Raw genomic sequence first — 18,273 nt, 5'->3', positions numbered from 1 at the left:
TCTACTACAATTTTCAGCCATTAAGTACTGCTGTTTTTCTGTCAGCAGCCTATCAGAGGCTGTTACTTTGATTCCCCACCCTCCCCAGACCCTCTCCACCGCTCCGAACCATACTCAGAGCGCACGAGCATGCTGAAAATCGCTGGACAGCAGCGTTTTCATCACCTGGCAGTTGCGTTTTTGGATGGACAGCAGCCACATGGTTTGAGTTTTTTACAAAGGTTGAAGTTACCTCCTGCCAAGACACCATCCGGTGGTGGTCCATGCGATCTCTCAGTGACTGCTGTAGTACATAGTATCTTCAACATCGGCTTGATCATCTACAAGCGTACGATCTTGAGGAGACCCATTCATTCTAGCCGTCATTCGGCGGTTGCGTACTCCAGAGGGGGTGGTGACTTGTGGTTTGTTATGGACACACCTATGCACTCATCAAAGGAGTTCACACGAGATATGGCCATGCTCATGGCATATGGGATTCCAACATTCCCAAAGGAGACACCACCATCTTTGGTGGATAGACAACTTACCACTTGACCTCGACACGTCAGATCACTTGCTTACACAAGAGCATCTACATGGACTTAGGAAGAGGACCTTGGATCTCTTCTTGAGCAGGTTCATTGCTTGGATCTACAGACTGGAGTGGGACTTCAGTGCTTTGGACTCTCTTGAAGAGTTTACCTACAAGATGCAGGAGATCAGGCATCATTACGCGACTACGTTCGGAGCCACCCGGCGCTTGGCTTGGATGGTAGTGCAGTTGCTTTTCTACACTCCTGATCATTTAGATTGCTACCTTCAGAGTTTCTTACACTCACCCTCGGTAACCTTACAGCAAACTTATCCCCCAACCTGGGCAGTATGCGACTCCTAGCTCATTCACATTAAGAGCCACACCGAGCTGCGGTTTGGTGGCATTTTTGGCGCGGATTTTGTTTTGGTTGACACCAGAGGATCGGAGGCATGAGATACAGGCAAGATAATGCAGACAGATTGATCTGGCCTTTCCTCTTCTCAGAGGATCTTCATAGCATAGACTTCTCAGTCTGGCTTCCCTACTCGTACAAGATGATTACGGTGCAGACAGCTTGGTCTGACCACACCTCTTCTCAGAGGCTCTTCATAGCACAGACTGTTGAGTCTAGCTTTCCCCTCATCTTGGATTACCCTACCTACTGATAGGACACCATCCGGTGGTGGTTCGTGCGGTCTATCAGTGAGACAGCTGCAGCTTACGGTAGCTTTTACAGTGCAGACTGTTTAGTCTGGTTTTCCTTGTTTCGGAGGACTTTTACGGCACAGACTGCTACATCTAGTCTTCCTGGAGTTTTTCACACCTTAACTACCTGGCCACACTAGGTTGCAAGTGCATGCATTAACAAGCTTCCAATCATTCTCATGACAGTTCCTGGGCTTTCCCATTTTCTCCAGATCTCTAGATGGTTTGACTACAGACACCACAGATCCTATTGGGCAGGACACTTGCACGTCTATTGGCACTTCTTTTATGACAAGGAGTTGTTTACACACTCAGTTCGAGACCTTTTACACAGTATCTTCACCCTGTATCGACGAAGTAAAGCAGTTTGCTACACTGCTTGTGACAGCACTTTACCATGGAGATCTCTCGGAGGTTGTGACACCCCAGAGTGTTGCAGACATCGTAGCAGACATCTTCATCATTTGCCTCACATCTTCGGCTTCATGCGGTTTGTTCAATATCTGGTGCTAAGAGGGGGTGTTAGATTTACACCATTCTGCTGCTTCACTAGTCTAGGGCATACATGTACGGCTAGTATGTCTCCGAGCTGGCCACCCATAGTCTAGGTTGTACCTGGTCCGTACCTGGTCCCCGGCCGGCCGCCGATGCTCTCATATAATTCCATATATCATTTTCTTGTTGGGTCGTGGGGGACTTTTCCAGGCATTGCCCTACCTCCCCTTGGGCACCTATTTATGGGGCCAGGGGTTACCCACTTCCATTATCTGGTCATTACATTGGGTCTTCTCCTCATGGTAGTCATGGGGGGCTGATCGCCCCCTCTTCCTACATCTAGCGTTTGTGGTCTCCTCTGTCTCTCTCTCTCTCCTCTCTTACGCTTCCACACACGTGCACTCTCACAGTTGGTTGGGACCCCATCGGGTCTCTCTCTCTCTCTCTCTCTCTCTCTCTCTCTCTCTCTCTCTCTCTCTCTCTCTCTCTCTCCGCACATCGCTACCTCTCTCTCTCATTCCCTCTTTTCAAGGAAAGTTAAAGGAGCCATCATTCATGCTAAAGCAATCACCAACACAAGGAAAAGAAGTAAAAGATTTCTCTCTCTCTCTCTCTCTCTCTCTCTCTCTCTCTCTCTCTCTCTCTCTCTCTCTCTCTCTCTCTCTCTCTCTGCACATCGCTACCTCTCTCTCTCATTCCCTCTTTTCAAGGAAAGTTAAAGGAGCCATCATTCATGCTAAAGCAATCACCAACACAAGGAAAAGAAGTAAAAGATTTGTGGAAGTGTCAAACCTAGATCTTCACCATTTCAATTCGTTGCACCTTGACATTGGTATCAGAGCTTTGCGCTAATCCACTAATCCCTAGAAGGTTTTATTTCTCATGTTTTTGGTTGTGTTGGCAGCCCTTCGGTGTACACTCCTTCCTCTCTTGGAACAGCAAGCCTTCCATTGTGCGTAGGACCGTACGCCTTGAGCGTCGGAAAATAGCAACCAATTGTATACAGGGTGTTGCATGTTGGGTGCATCGACGAGGGGGGTACATAGTCTCATGAAGGTTAGTCTACGACCTTCCTTGAACCAAGAGAGGAAATCCTTGCATGATCAAGACTCGTAGCGGTATGGAGACCTCCACCAATCAAGAAGGCGAGTAAGTTCCACCTACGGGTCCTCTCATAAGTCCTACCCCTCCATCATTGCCACCCAATCCCATAAATTCAATGATGAGGATGATGATGGAGATGATGATGCAGCAAGAAGAAGCACGTCGAATAGAGCGTGCAAAAGCGATGGAGTGAGAGGAATGTCAATTGGCAGCCGAAGCGGAGGCTCGTAGATTGGAGTGCGAGGCAGACGCCGAGGCTCGTTGGCAAGAAAGGGAAACCATGCGGGATCTCATCATAACTTTGGCGGTCCACTCAGATACCTCTTCTTTGGAGCCAAACTATGAAAAGCTTGCCAAGACAATCGCAGAGGCAACCAATGCTACACAGACAACCAACAAACCCATTCCCGAGAAGATTACGTTTAGTAAGTATGACAGTAAGATGGATGTTATTGTCATTTATTCTTGGTTGCATCAATTTACATCCTATTTTGCGGTTGTTAAAAAGTCAGATAATGACAAAGTTCTCTTAGCTTCCATGCATCTCACGGGTGATGCCATCACTTGGAAGGATGAGTGGATGGAGGAGGAGGAAGCCCACAATGCGGCCATTCTGAGTCTCTCCTCGTTCCCCTCTTGAGCTTAGTTGGGAGGAGTTCGACGATCTAAAGACTCCCTTCTTGCCTCCACAATACCTGAAGCGATTGAAGGAGGATTTTTGGGCTTTGTCTCAACAAGGTAAACCTGTGATGTCATATGCTAATCGTGTGTCCTTGTGACATGTTTTAGGGTTAGGGTTTTTGGGTCAAGGTCATAGACGCATCTGATCCATGTGTTTGTGTGGCCAATCACAGATTCATTCTCCCTAGGAAGGTGGTCCATGCCAATCTCTTGGTCAAAGCCAGAATGTGCTATTCGCATCCATGATCATGTGCATGGCACCAAGAGATGATCATGGCACCAATGTTAGATTCTTTATCTCCAGATGCTTCGCACACTGTCTACAGGCTCCTCACCACTCACGTGTACTGGCCTTGGTTGTGGGTTGGCCACCCGTACACCTGCTGGACAAGGATCTCATGCACACTTAGAGTTGTTCAGCACATTTCCCACTTTAGACCTGTTTTGATCACATATTCCCCCATTTATATTGGAGGGTCATATTTTTAGGTCATTGGGCTATATTGAGGATTATTGCCCGACCAGCCCCTATTCTCCTATATATAGGAGGGAGGGCACCCTCTTTCTCATTGTCTTGTCTCACACCATGTAGCCATCTGGAGTTATTGGGCTGCCAGTCTTTCCACCATCTGTGTCTTGTCATGTCTCTTCTCTCTCTCTCTGGTGCCATTGTCTCTTTCTCTCTCACCTTCTACTGCACACTCTGACATGGTATCAAAGCAAAAGGGTGCTAGATCTGCCATCGCCATCACCAAGGAGGCCATTGCAAGGAGTTTCATAGCAAAGAAATCCTCAGCTTCCACCAGCGTTTTCTGCCCTACCATTTTTTGCTTGAGGGCTGCGTTTTTTGTGGGGTGCTGGCGTCTTCTACTCCCCTCTCCATTGCCATCCTCCTCCACCTCCTAGCGCCTCCTCCTCCACCCTCTACTCTGCTTGCGGTTTTCAGCAAACTAGCGTTTTTGCTGGCCTAGCGCTTTTTGCAGCAGAGGGGTCTTCTACACCTAGCGTTTTCAGCTTGGTCACCTCAGCGATTGGATGCCCTTCTTCCTTGCCAGATCTACAACTCCCTGGCAACGTGAGGCTTCTTCCTTTGCTGCCTGTACCAACTGTTGGACCTTCCACTGTTTTGCTGATTTTCAGCCGATTACTTTGGTGCCCCTCTCGTCCTCTTGCCCCAAGCTCCGGCATCCAGTGCCTTTCGACACTGAGCGATGCTAGATACTCTGTTTACAACAATGTTTTTCAGCCTCTGTTGCTGCGTTTTTTGGCATGGACAGCACCTTACCTTGGCCTCTTCAGTGACTTCTCAGATTCCCTTCCTGATTCACAGGTCTTTACCCCCTACCCGCACCGGTGGGCGCTTACACGGCGTGTTTTCAGATCACATTTCAGCTTTGCTCCTTCTTCGACATTGAGACGTGGACTCAGATATAGGTTCTGGCACAACGGACGGATCTCCCTCGACATTGCAGATCTTCCCTCCTCGAGGCTCTCTTGCCCTCGGGAAGATGCCAGGGATTAGATTGGTACACGTACTTATGTGGACGTGGCTTGAGTTCTCCACTGCTACTTCTCCCTCAGTAACCCTCCCTCCCTCTCCCTCGACTGTTGTCTCTCTATTTGGGATTGCCTTATCCACCTCCTTCATTGGTTCTTTGTATGATAGACTCGTGCCTCTTGGCACGTCAGACACTTCTTTTGGACATGTTCTCCTAGATGTGAGTATCCTTCAGCATCTGGATGCCTGCATGGTCTCTTCCGGCACACTGCTCCATGTGGCTCTTTTGCCTTGTCTCTACTTGGTATAGCCTCTTCCTTGCTTCGGCTTGGTCCTGTGGCTCCTCCACTTGCACTTTGGATGTACCTATGCACTACTTACACGGTGAAGACCTCATGGATGTTCCTTGCTTTGAAGGTCTACTCTGAGGTTATGACTTCTACAACACCGGTCATTCTTCCCGATGCATCCTCTCAGCTGTCCTTTACCTCACCACATTTTATTACTTTCCCGAGGGGGAGTGCTCCTATGTTGCGTGTCTTCACGACTTGCACTTACAGACTCTCTCTTGGATATTTTGTCCAGACCCCGGTGGTGGATGTGCTCCCATAAGTTGACTTTTCCCAGGATCTCCTCTGACTCTTTTGTCCGATATTGTGAGTCTGCCATGGAATGGCAGATCATATTGTAGCTTATATACCCTCAAGACGACTCTTCTCCTGAAAGATTGTAGATATTGCGATCTCTACATGGATGGATTGCTTATCCTATCATCTTGTCTACTATGGTGGACAATGCCTTTTCCTATTGAGCCTCTTCTTCCTGCTCTTCCTCCCTCTTCTGCTCGAGCTTCTTTGACTTGGATTCTGCTTGGACCTAATGATTTTGGGACTCTGCTTTTGGGCATCCGTTGTAATTTGTAAGTGTATAGAGAGCCACTTCTCAAAGAGCATCTAGACGTAGAGTCTCGGAGAGAGTCGGACCCTTGGGAGTTGTAGTTTGCTAAAAAAAACCAAAAGGGGCGCCAGTCTTTGGGGCCAACACATCCTGGCTCAAAACTCCGTCGTGTCGTATCGTCTACTCTCTCTTTCTTCACAATTATTCAATTGTTTTGAAGTACTATAGTGTCGCAAAATATGTAGATTGCAGTTTTCTCTATGTTTCCGTCCGAAAGGCCAAATGCACGCGACCCTTGGGGGAAAGGGTGCCAACGATTGTGTGGCAACAAAGAGGTGCAACGATTGGGTGTCAGCCAGCAGCAAGGGACTTGAACGCATCAGCCCAGCGACTCAGCAATCCACCACTTGAAGAAAAGATATGCATAGGGCACGTCTCCTGGGAAGGGAAGCGAGCACTGGAGCAAAGGTGACCGTTGGCCAGGGCACCACCCTTTTGGACGAAAGGGTGCGAGCATAAAGAGTGAGAGATTCTCCGGGTACACGGCATGCACACGCATCTGTGTTCTGTTTTCTATATGCATAATTGAGAAAGAAGGTTTAGGTTACCTTATACTCGTAGGTGTGTATGTACCATCTTTCTTCTGCTTCCATGCAACTCCGGGAAGGAGGGGAGAGAGTAGCGGTGAGAGTGAGAGGCTCACAACCTTCGGGTCTCGGAATTGTTTTTTGCTCTAATACCATTGTGAGGATTAGTGGTGATAATCCTATAATTAAGACTTAAAACTTCATACTTAAGATCAAACTGAGACTCAAGAGACTGAATGTGTGTTTGATTGATTAAATGAATGCTTGAAAACTGAGTACAATAGGCTCCTTATATAGGAACGAAGAGACACAAATGAAAAGACACATCTCATGGTGAAGAGACGCGACTTTAGACGTAAAGACACATCCTTTTGGCGAAGAGCTGCAATTATTGGACGAAGAGTCGCAACCGTAGAGCGAAGGGGTGTGAACAATCGTCGAAGGAGTGTGGCTTTTTGCGAAGAGGCATGTCTCTTGAGCGAAGGGTCGTGATCATTAGGGGTTCTCCTTGGCATGGCACTTTGCGTATTCGCAACTGGGAGTAGATGTAATATTGCAACATAGTCACAATCGTGACACGATAACTTTGACTGGAACAATGTCCTCCAGCGGTTTCTCTTTTCGATTGCTCCTTGGAAGTTCACCCTTGTGGCGGCAACTCATCAGGTCCACTTTGAAAACTCGTTGCCTCCTATAGACGCTTCAAAGAACGGCCATGTGAGGTCTCGGCGACCATCCTTGTCCTTATGCCTTGAAATCCACATAAAAATGAAATGATTTTGATTTTTTATGAACAAAGAAAATTGGTAACCCAAAAGACCGTACCTTGGGAGGGCGAAGCCTCCTAAACAAGAATTCAGCTGGTTTTGGCTTTTCTTTATCCGATCATGGAAATGAGAGAATTACCTATGTGTTTCGCGCCATGCAATTGGTCGGAGACAATGTCTATAGGTTGATAGGGATGGCGTGTTGGGAAATGATGATCATGGGTAAGCACATAATTGACCTTGAGAAATCGTTCACTATACCTGTGAGGAATACCCAAGTTCCTTGATGGGGGGTTGACATATAACATTTTATGAGTTCATCCACCTCGAAAGTCCCCTCCTGCTTAGCTTCTTGCTCTACCACACTCATAGCATTCTCTTGAGGGGTAGAGTCAGAAGTTGACGCAGTAGTGGGTTTATTTCTAGATTCTTTTTTAGGACACTCCTTTTTCATGTTACATACTACGTGACAATGGAAACATCTATATTCCTTTGCATACAATGCCTATTCTTTTGCACTTATTAACCACCTACAATTCCTTGCGCAATTTTCTCATGAGGTGTGAGTTGAGGTTTATCCGATTTTCCTTTAACCTTATCCTTAGATTTATCGCTCTTAGATTGAGATGTAGATGGAGAATTAGATTGAGAAAGAAGAATTTTTATTGTTACCATTCCCATTTTGTCCTTGTCTCTAGAGGAGTCCTCAGAGAGAGTTACCATTACAGTATGCCGTCTTGAGCTTACCCTTCTTGTGCTTCATCTATTGGAGTTGAGCCAAGCGTATCGCCTCTTGTAATGTCTTTGGATCACCGGCTTCCACATCAAACTTGATCGAGTGGTCCAAATGGAGGTCTACTTGTCCAATACACACTTGGTAGAAAGTAAAAAAGTTGCACTTGCTAGTTCTTTGCTCAAGGACATAGCATTTCTTTGGCGGCACGACGAGTTGCTGATGGTAAACGCACACATTCTTGGGATAAATTCCGGCGCGTTATTCACAAGGCGTTCGAACCTGCCAATGCGGATTTTCATGCCTGGTCTTCTCTTTCCCGCCTTAGCCAGACAAGTTCCTTGGCCGCGTATATCACAGAGCTTTAGAGACTAACTCTGGAGATAGAGAATCTCAACCCCTCTGATAAACTACACAGTTTCATTGACGAGCTTGAACCATCCTTGAAGGACGATGTGCACAAGTACAACCCTACCACCTTGGATGCTACAATAGCCTATGTGGAGCGTCTTGGCGATAATCGACGCCCTACACGGAATTTTCTCCTTGGTGACAGATCTTCAAATAGTGCTCGCTTTTCACAGCGCGATCGTAGAGACAGCTATAGCCAAAGTCAACAACATCAGTGACAACAAGCCACAACACTTTATTCAACTTCAAGGTTCTATTCTCAAGATCGACAATCTCAAAGCAGATCTTCTTCAAATGTTCCTCCACTTGATCATGGTAAAGGATGAGATTTTTCTCAAGATCGGTATTCCAATACTCAGCAAGGCTCTTCGTCAAATGCTTCTTCGACTTCAAAGAAGGATGGATTATGTACAATTTGTGGTGGTGACCATAGATGGTATCAATGTCAAAAGACCAAATCCGTCTAATCTGAAAAGAAATTCCAACGCAGAAACATCATCGAATACTAAACAACCAGCTTCTGCTCAAGATAATTCTTATGAAGCATGCTCAGTGCAATTCTTCAGTTTTGGAGCCTCTTTCAAAGCAAGTTTTGAGTCTTCTTGGAACTCTCAACGATCGTTCCATCAACATTTTGGTGGACAGCGAATGCTCTAATAATTTTGTCAGCACTCAAATAGTTCAACAGCTTGGCTTACCAACTCAGAAGACATCTCATATGATGTGGAATTAGAAAATGAATCAATTTTGACTTGTGATTAGACAGTTCGACAATTGCAGTTTGAGATTCAAACTTATGCAGATCAATTGGATTTCGAAGTCATGCACTTATCTTATTACGACATGATTCTTGGTCAACATTGGTTATTCCAGTACGATCCCGCAATTAGCTTTTGAGGACATACTATCAATTTGTTCAAAGATGGACATGAACTGATTTCACACGGGCTTTATCATGCGGAACGAGTGATTCAAGCCTCACGTGTACAAGTCAAACTGTCACGTGACACATCCAACCCTATGTGTCTGTGGGCAAGCTACAACATGACCAGGGTTCAGTTCAATCAAGTCAGTCTAGAAGAGGAAGTGATCTGGCACTTTTGTGAGTCTGTTCGCAGACCGTGCATGTCCAGACACTTAGATTAGATGCATATCCTCTAGTTGCACACAGCATGACCATCAGATTCCAGTCAGAACCCATTAGTAGCATTTTTACAGTGCATAGACCTATTTTCCCTATTTTTGACATTTTTCACTTATTATTTTTAAGTGACTTTTGTTGGGAACTAGGTAGGGCAAATTTACTAAGTTTGTATATATAGAAACCTAGCGCTAGCACTTTTTGGCAGAAGAGGCAGCAGGAGCACCTTGCTCAACAGGCAACTTCTCAGCAAGACCCCCACAGAGGCCTAGCGTTTTTGCAAGAGACAGCAGAACCTAGCGTTTTTAGATTCAAGACCCGCCCTGGCGTTTTGCACAGCAGATCAGCCCCGACGACCACAGTAGACAGCAGATCCCCTAGCGTTAGCAGATTCCACAGCAGGAAGACAATTCAACCCTAGCGTTTTTGCATTGCAGTTTAGCCCTTAGCGTTTTGCAGTTCCATCGCGACAAGATCAACAAGTAGACGAGCGTTTTCAGTTTTCAGCAGTCAAGCATCGCAATAGAACCCCCGAACCTCGTAGATCTCACCTTCCCGCAGCAGATCCTCGCCGCACGATGAGATTCATCAAGGTTTACAGTTTCAGCCCGGAAAACGCAAATTTCAGCATCTGCGTTTTCAGCGCGTCGTCGTCGCCATCGACATCGTTGTCGACATAGAGTCAGAATTCAGCAGATAAAGATTTGCAGATTTCAGCCTTAGCATTTTCAGATTTCAGCCCGTCTCGTTGTCGTCCTCATTGTCATCGACATCGCCGGCAAGTCCAAGCATTATAGAGATTTGTGCAATCAATAGTAGACCGCTCTCGCCATAGAGAGTGGTGCCTTCGGAGGAGGGTTTGACAACATTCTGGTGTCATATCCTTCTCTCTCTATCTCTCAGTCTCAGCACCTTCATTCACAATGTTTATCACTTTGTTTGTGTCCATTGCACTCTCTCACTAAAGGAACGGAAGGCTCTCCCTTCCGTAAGTAAAAGGAACCCTTGAGCACAGTTCGGAGCACTCATCTTGAGCAAAGTTCAACATTCACTTCCGTTGCACCTAACATTGGTATCAAAGCTTTGGCAGTGTTCTGTATCACTCAAAAAAAGAACCACATAATTTTTTTTGCCTGTTGAGGTCGCACGTAACCCAAGTCCTCTTGGGCGTGTCGATTCCTAATCGTGTTTTTGAAGAGTGACAGGAAACCCAAGAAAGAAGGGCTTGTCCAGCCTCCCCTTGTGCCTCTTTTCACTCATTGAGAGCGGACCGTGCACTTAGCCGCCGGCCAATCGACGTGAGGTGGGAAAAAGTAACCTTTGTGTGGGCGCAAGGCCGCCAAGGGGTGCGCCCGCAGGAAAGAGAAGAGCTTGGGTAAAGAGAAGATCCTTCTCTAACACAGATTGCAAGCGAAAGAAGAACCTCAAGAACCTCAAGACTCAAGACCCTCAAGAACCACAAGAACTCAAGACCCCCAAGAACCCAAGTTCCTCGTGAACTTAAGAACCCAAGACTTCAGTGGTTGGTCATCTCTCGAAGCGGAATGGATACTTCGCTTGGAGGTGGTGAGCATGGGAGTGGCGAAGAAGAGTTTTCCCCACCAGAAGGTTATTCCGACCCTCCCCCTTCCCCATCTACGCCAAGGATTGCACTAACTCCTATGGAGCCTTTGGAGCACATGTTTATGGAAAGGAAGTCAGAACGCGAAGCACGACAAGCAGAAAGAAAGGTCGACTTTGAGCGTGAGCGCGAGCAAGCACGCTTGGAGGCCGTAGAAAGAAAAGCAGAAATATAGCGTGAACACGAAGAAATAATGGCAGCCATAGAGCATGAGCACAACGAAAGGAAAGCCGCCTTGTTCCGATTCTTTTCTCAAGTGCAGGCACAAATGCAAGAGATTCGGGAAAAGAAGACTCTCTCAGTCTCTTCTTCTCCAGAGCATGACACACATGATTTGCATGATGATAAGCATGATGATTTGAATGATAATGATGAGCACGATGATTTGGATGACAATCACAAGCATGATGATTTGCAGGAAAAAGATGTGATTGTTCACAGGATGATGGTTTAGTTGATACTTTTTCTAGTGAAGCTAACCTCATTGCAGATTCGATTCCACACGAAGAACCAATCTTGGCTCTCGAGCCTAGGTCCAAAGAACCCCCACAAGAAGTATTATGTGTTCGAATGATTAGTCAACAGGCATTGTTTGAGTGTTTCGTTCAGTATTTTAGTCAGCATCTTTATGTGATCCCTTTTCCTAGGCATGACATATTGTACGTTGAGCACGTTTCACTCATGAATGAGCACGGATGTATGCGGATGATTCATGGAAAGCCAAAATGTTTGCATTCAAGGAATTCACATTCCATATCTCTTCCTTGGCATGACACAGTATCCGAAAGAGCAAGAAGGATTGAGCATCAAGCATAGGCATCTCCATTGTGATTTGCCACAGTTGATTGATTTAGATCAGAAAGTCAAGATTCGACTCCATTGTTTGCGTGTGTTTGATGAACGGTTTGGCACTCCGTCTCTATGTTCATCTACATTGCATACACAGTCTTTAAAGAAGACTAGAATTTTTCCAGTCACTTTACATGGAATGGGTATGTTCATGTTTTTGTGTTGGAAGTGGTTTCAGAAATTTTCAGCCTCGGAGATTCTTGAAGAAGATAGACACATGACTATAGACGAAGTGGAAGCATTGAAGATGGCTTTGTGTCACTTTCGGCACGGCCCAAAGAAGCAAGCGTTGCAGACCTTTATTGAGTTCAAATATCGTACGACCCACACATCAGAGTGGGCCGGCGAAGAGTCCTTTCCAGGATTTCAGACACTGTTGGCGATCTCCCTCGACGCCATACAGTTCGGTACCAGTACCTCACTTTGAAAAGGAGGGGATGTCACGTACACATCCAACCCTATGCGTCCGTGGACAAGCTACAGCATGACTAGGGTTCAGTTCAATCAAGTCAGTCTAGAATAGGAAGTGATATGGTACTTCTGTGAGTCTGTTCGCAGACCGTGCATGTCCAGACACTTAGTTGCACAAAGCATGACCATCAGATTCCAGTCAGAACCTATCAGTAGCATTTTTACTATGCATAGACCTATTTTTGACATTTTTTACTTATTATTTTTAAGTGACTTTTGTTGGGAACTAGGTAGAGCAAATTTACTAAGTTTGTATATATAGAAACCTAGTGCTAGCACTTTCTGGTAGAAGAGGCAACAGGAGCACCTTGCTCAACAGGCAACTTCTCAGCAAGACTCCCACAGAGGCATAGCGTTTTTGTAAGAGACAGCAGAACCTAGCGTTTTTGGATTCAAGACCAGCCCTGGCGTTTCGCACAGCGGATCAGCCCCAGCGACCAAGTATACAGCAAATCCCCTAGCGTTAGCAGATTCTACAGCAGGAAGACGATTCAACCCTAGCGTTTTTGAATTGCAGTTCAGCCCTTAGCGTTTTGCAGTTCCATCGCGACAAGATCAACAAGTAGACCAGCGTTTTCAGTTTTCAGCAGTCAAGCATCACAGTAGAACCCCCGAACCTCGCAGATCTCACCTTCCTGCAGCAGATCCTCGCCGCACGGTGAGATTCATCAAGGTTTACAATTTCAGCCCGGAAAATGCAGATTTCAGCATCTGCGTTTTCAACGCGTCGTCGTCGCCATCGACATCGTCGTCGACATAGAGTCAGAATTCAACAGATAAAATTTGCAGATTTCCGCCTTAGCATTTTCAGATTTCAGCCCATCTCGTCTCGTCCTCATCATCTCGACATCGTCGGCAAGTCGAAGCATTGTAGAGATTTGTGCAATCAATAATAGAAGCATTGTAGAGATTTGTGCAATCAATAGTAGACCGCTCTCGCCATAGAGAGTGGGGCCTTTGGAGGAGGGTTTGACAACATTCTGGTGTCGTATTCTTCTCTCTCTATCTCTCAGTCTCAGCACCTTCATTCACAGTGTCCACCACTTTGTTTGTGTCCATTGCACTCTCTCACTAAAGGAACGGAAGGCTCTCCCTTCCGTAAGTAAAAGGAACCCTTGAGCACAATTCGGAGTACTCATCTTGAGCAAAGTTCAACATTCACTTCCGCTGTACCTTACACAAACGGCATGATACATTGGATTATGAAACGAATATGATCTCCAATGCAGATGCAGAAATTATTATTGATGTATTTTTTGAATTCATTAACTTCTCCTAAATCAATTGAGGAAGACAAAGATGATTTCAAGCAAGAAATTTTTCCAAGTGACACTTCGTTACCAGATAAAGATAAGAACATAGTTATAGTTGCAGATTCTGAGTCCGAAGACAATTATGCTTTCTTTGATTCTTTGTTGGATGATGATATGCAAATTGCAAGTCATGATTGCAATCTCAATCCAAAATCCTCTCCAGTGATTCACAAAGATGAAGTTACCCTCTCTAAAGAATGTCTTGAGAAATTTTCCTCTTCACCAAATGTTTTGCAGTTATCAAAAGATCTTAACTCTGAAGTCTTACATCGCATGAAGGATTTTAAAGATCAATCTCTTGTTGCAGTCAACCTGACTATGCCGGATTCCTCTAAAAAGTCTTTGAGTAATGCAATGACATGGGATTTAGCAGTCAAAGCAAAAAGGTTTCGCAAGAAGCAAAAGTTCAAGACAAAGATTTCAGATAACTCAAAGACTGAAGATTTTCGAAGATTCAATGCTTTTGTAGAATTCTATCGACATCAAAAGTCATTTCTTTGACACGGACTCTCATTTTAAATGGGAGGGAATGTCACGATTGTAGCTATGTCGCAATATTACATCTACTTCTAGTTGCAAATACGCAAAGTACCATGCCAAGGAGAACCCCTACGCTTGGATGGTTACGACCCTTCGCTCAAGAGACATGCCTCTTCGCCAAAATCCACACTCCTTCGACGATTGGTCACACCCCTTCGCGTATTCGATTGCTTCCGTTCAAGTTTGGCAATAGAAAGAAGGCAATGCAATACTTCCTCAAATTCAAGGATCGAGAGACACATGAAGTTGCTTGGGTGGACGAGGAATTTTAAATCGACTATCCAAATTCTAGCCTCATACAAGGAGACCATGCAGCTTGGTACCTGTACCTCACCTTAAGCAGGAGGGGATGTCACGTGCACATAACTCTGTGTGCCATGTGGACATGCTTCATCGACTTCTAGAGCCCTAGATAGGAGTGTCTAGAATCCTAGGAGGATTAGTACCGGTAATTTTGTTAGCCTATTCACAGACATAGACATGGCTAAAATGTGAATGGTGAACTTCTTCTTATGAATCGCAAGCACCTTTGGATACGCTCACTCCTTGGTTGCCATCTCTGCTGTATCTGGCCGCCACTCATAGCCACAGCTTCCTCACCACAACACTACACATAAGCAAATATGGAAGCATCGTTAAAGAGTCAAAGTATTGTTTTTAAGTCTACATTCTCTCTCTCTCTCTCTCTCTCTCTCTCTCTCTCTCTCTCTCTCTCCCCCTTGTGTGTCCACACCTCTACATATCATGAATGCTACACTGGTACACCCTCCATAGCTTCTTACACTAACAGTGGTATTACACCATAGGTTAGAGTGTACTTAGTGTAGACTAGAGCTTAATTAGCCTTCTGATTGCTTAGTTGTGGATATGCTCATTGGGTTGAGCCACTACATAGTTACAGGGAATGGCCATTTTCAAGTCTCCGTTCCATTTCCATTCCAACTTCCCGTTCCGAATCTCTGTTGCGTGTTTTACACGTAAGTATCTATAACAGGGAATGACATTTCACACCCGTTGCCGTTCCCCATTCCGCGTAATGATTTCTCCTTCCGGGTAACTACGAGCCACTATCCTCATTAGGTGGATTAAAGGCTAATCAAGTTACATTAGGTTTGTGCTTAAGTCTAATTAGTATGTGTGATTGCATTTAGTGTGCATTCCTTGTGAATTTAGCTCTTGCTCTGTATCTCATTGATTGTGTGTGGGAGAATTGCTCTCCGTTGAGCTTTCAAGCACTTGATTTGGAGCTCGTTAATCTTCTTAATCCACATTGAGAATCGGTGTGGTTTATGCTTGTTTTTCTCTACTTGCCATTAGAGCTCAAAGCATTATTTTGCAAGTGTCCTTTGAGCACAAGGATCTCCTTTGCTTCATCTTCATTTGAACCCTTAAGCTCTATGTTTGCAATTCATTTTAGCTTTCCACATACCACTCAATTTCTCCTAAGAAAAAGGAACTTTTAAAAAAATAATTTTTTCGCTTGTTTTTTCTCAATCTATTGAGCTTCCTTCCAAATCCTAATTTCTTGATATGGTACAAATTTTTAGACGACCTCAAGAGCCTCTCAAAGAACCCAACATTGCACAAATTGGACAATATTTGCCTGTGCTCGGACAACTGGTGAAAATCGGCTTTTTTTTTTCAAGCCAGTGCGAAAAATTAAGAGCTTTTTCACTACAATCATATACTTTACTTTATGTGTGGTGAAACCTCTTAGTGAGGGCTTCTCAATAAGAATTAAAATGCATCATCTCATTTCCAATATCTCATGTCTGTTTGTCTATCAAATGTGACAACACAAAAATCAAGAGCAAATAGTCCATGTATGAAGGCCTAGAAGTGAAAAATTTAACATCAACCTTTGGGCACCAATGTCTTGAAGATTTTGAAACAAAGAATCCAAAAGAGCATTTGGCATTTACTATTTCTATGCTATGTCTATACTAAAGACATCAACATCTTTTGTGGTCAACCATCCGAAATAAAACTCTACTTGAAGTGTATACTAGATGCAATGTCTCAATGCTTCGCCACTAGCAGATCACAAGATGAAGAAGCTATTATAGTCTTTTACACTAGGTTTTACGTACTTTTCAATGCATGTCCATTGACAATCAAGAGTCAGAGAAGGCATTGCAAAGCCAAGGACTAAAAAGAAGATTAAAGAAAAGTTGTAGATGAAGACTTGAAAAAGCGTGATGACCGACAAACATCCGCAATCAGAGTTTATTATCCCCAAATGTAGCGTGCACTAACTCTTTGTGCCACGTGGACATGCTTCATCAACTTCCGGAGCCAGTTCTGTATCTATCCCTAGATAGAAGTGTCTAGAATCCTAGGAGGATTAGTACCAACAATTTTATGAGCCTATTTGCACGATCTGCATGTCCGGAAAGGCCATTAGATTAGGTTCTTCAGTCTGGAACCCTCTTGCATAAATGGATTGTACAAGCCTTTTGACAAATGTTATTACACTTCGGTGGGCATCTAACATGACGAGCATTTAGGTCTAGGTTAGAGAAACATGTAGGTCCACTCTGTTCGTCAAATGGTAATATTACAGAATAGTGAGTTATCATCAAAAATTCATGTGTGTGCACATTTGCACATTTTCCCAGACTTGCAAAATTTTTCCGACTTGGTACATCAAAAAGTCAATATAAAAGGAGCAACAAACCCAACGTTTTCTCACAAGTTTGGGAGCACCAAAATTCAGCCCAAAGTTTTTGCAACAGCAAGCCATGGCGTTTTGTGCTCCATCTCGCAAATCAGCCCTAGTGCTTGCAATTCAGCCCAGGGTTTTCAGCTTTTGGCGTTTATTGTGTCGCCCAAACGCCTCAAATCCATAATGCTCATCTCTCCGTTGGAGCCTGGACCTTCAGCAACCCATTGAGCCTCTCATTGGCCATTCCCTCGCCACATCGAGTGCTCCCCTTGCTGTATATCATCCGCTCCATCATCATCTGCGTTTTTAGCCTTGTTTTGCATGTGAGCCAAGACCTGCATGATGGCAAGTGTTTGAGAATCTGTGTAGCTAGCTTTGTGTTGAGGGAGTGAGTCGGAAACTGCAGTAAACACACTGCATCTCCGCTGGTACTTTGATGTGTTGATGCACATGTGCTAGCTAGGGTGACATTTGAGCTCCAAAGATGGCCCACAATGTCAAATCTCTCTATATTTTGATCGAAAAGCTCTTGATGCAAAAGAATTTGTATGAGAAATATTGTTCAACACACGGAGCTTTTTAGCTACAGCTTAACTGGGACACCAAAGTTTGCGTTGCAAAGTTTTACTGCATAACACGATTGAAATGCCACTAGCCGTTGAATCCACAGGCGTCCATTTAAGCTACAGATTATCTGGGACTCCAAATTTGGGTCGCAAATATCTACAACACAATTGACATGCCACTAGCCTTCGAATCAACAGGCGTCCAGCTAACCACGTATGGAAAATGGCGCGCACACAAATTCTCTCTCTCTCTCTCTCTCTCTCTCTCTCTCTCTCCACAAGAACGAAAATGAGAAGAGGGCTCACACTGGGGGGAGGACCCGGTAGCACGCGCTGACCCAAAGAGTGGTTGACTGGAGTGCCAGCTCGCCCAACAGGGCCACGTCGGATCGCGGGGTGCATTCTCCCCCCCCCCCCCCCCCTCTCTCTCTCTCTCTCTCTCTCTCTCTGCCTTTCCCGTTTCAAAACGATTGTATAGTCGCTCATTACCGTGTACGTTCGGATCTCAGAAAACGTTCAGTCTAAAACGCTCAGCCACCCCCCTCGTCATGTGGGATCAACGGTCCACGATCTTCCAATGATCTTGACCGTCCGTTTAATCTTAAGAATAATCCAACCGGTTGACCTCCACGACTTGAACCCACCACCTACCACCCTGGAGACCAAGACTCTTCCATTAAGCTATCGCGCACTACTTGAAAGAAAGGTGAGA

General features: G+C 45.0%; 1 protein-coding gene across 4 annotated transcripts in view; it reads right to left on the bottom strand.

Moving 5' to 3' along the window:
- LOC147436197 (uncharacterized) overlaps positions 1-18,026 on the bottom strand; it is a 124,950-nt gene extending 106,924 nt beyond the window's left edge. For 3 of the 4 annotated variants that reach the window (XM_086488111.1, XM_086488109.1, XM_086488110.1), the window contains exon 1: positions 17,868-18,026. In XM_086488111.1, coding sequence (XP_086344237.1) covers positions 17,868-17,963 — 96 coding nt within the window. In that variant the 5' untranslated portion in view covers positions 17,964-18,026. The other variant, XM_086488112.1, reaches the window with a different exon arrangement.
- Positions 18,027-18,273: the final 247 nt, after the last annotated feature.

The sequence above is a fragment of the Adiantum capillus-veneris genome, chromosome 18, assembly GCF_014529385.1.
Source record: "Adiantum capillus-veneris isolate H3 chromosome 18, ASM1452938v2, whole genome shotgun sequence".
Taxonomy (NCBI): domain Eukaryota; kingdom Viridiplantae; phylum Streptophyta; class Polypodiopsida; order Polypodiales; family Pteridaceae; genus Adiantum; species Adiantum capillus-veneris.
Note: the sequence above shows the minus strand (reverse complement) of the source record. Positions and strands in the feature narration are given on the sequence as shown.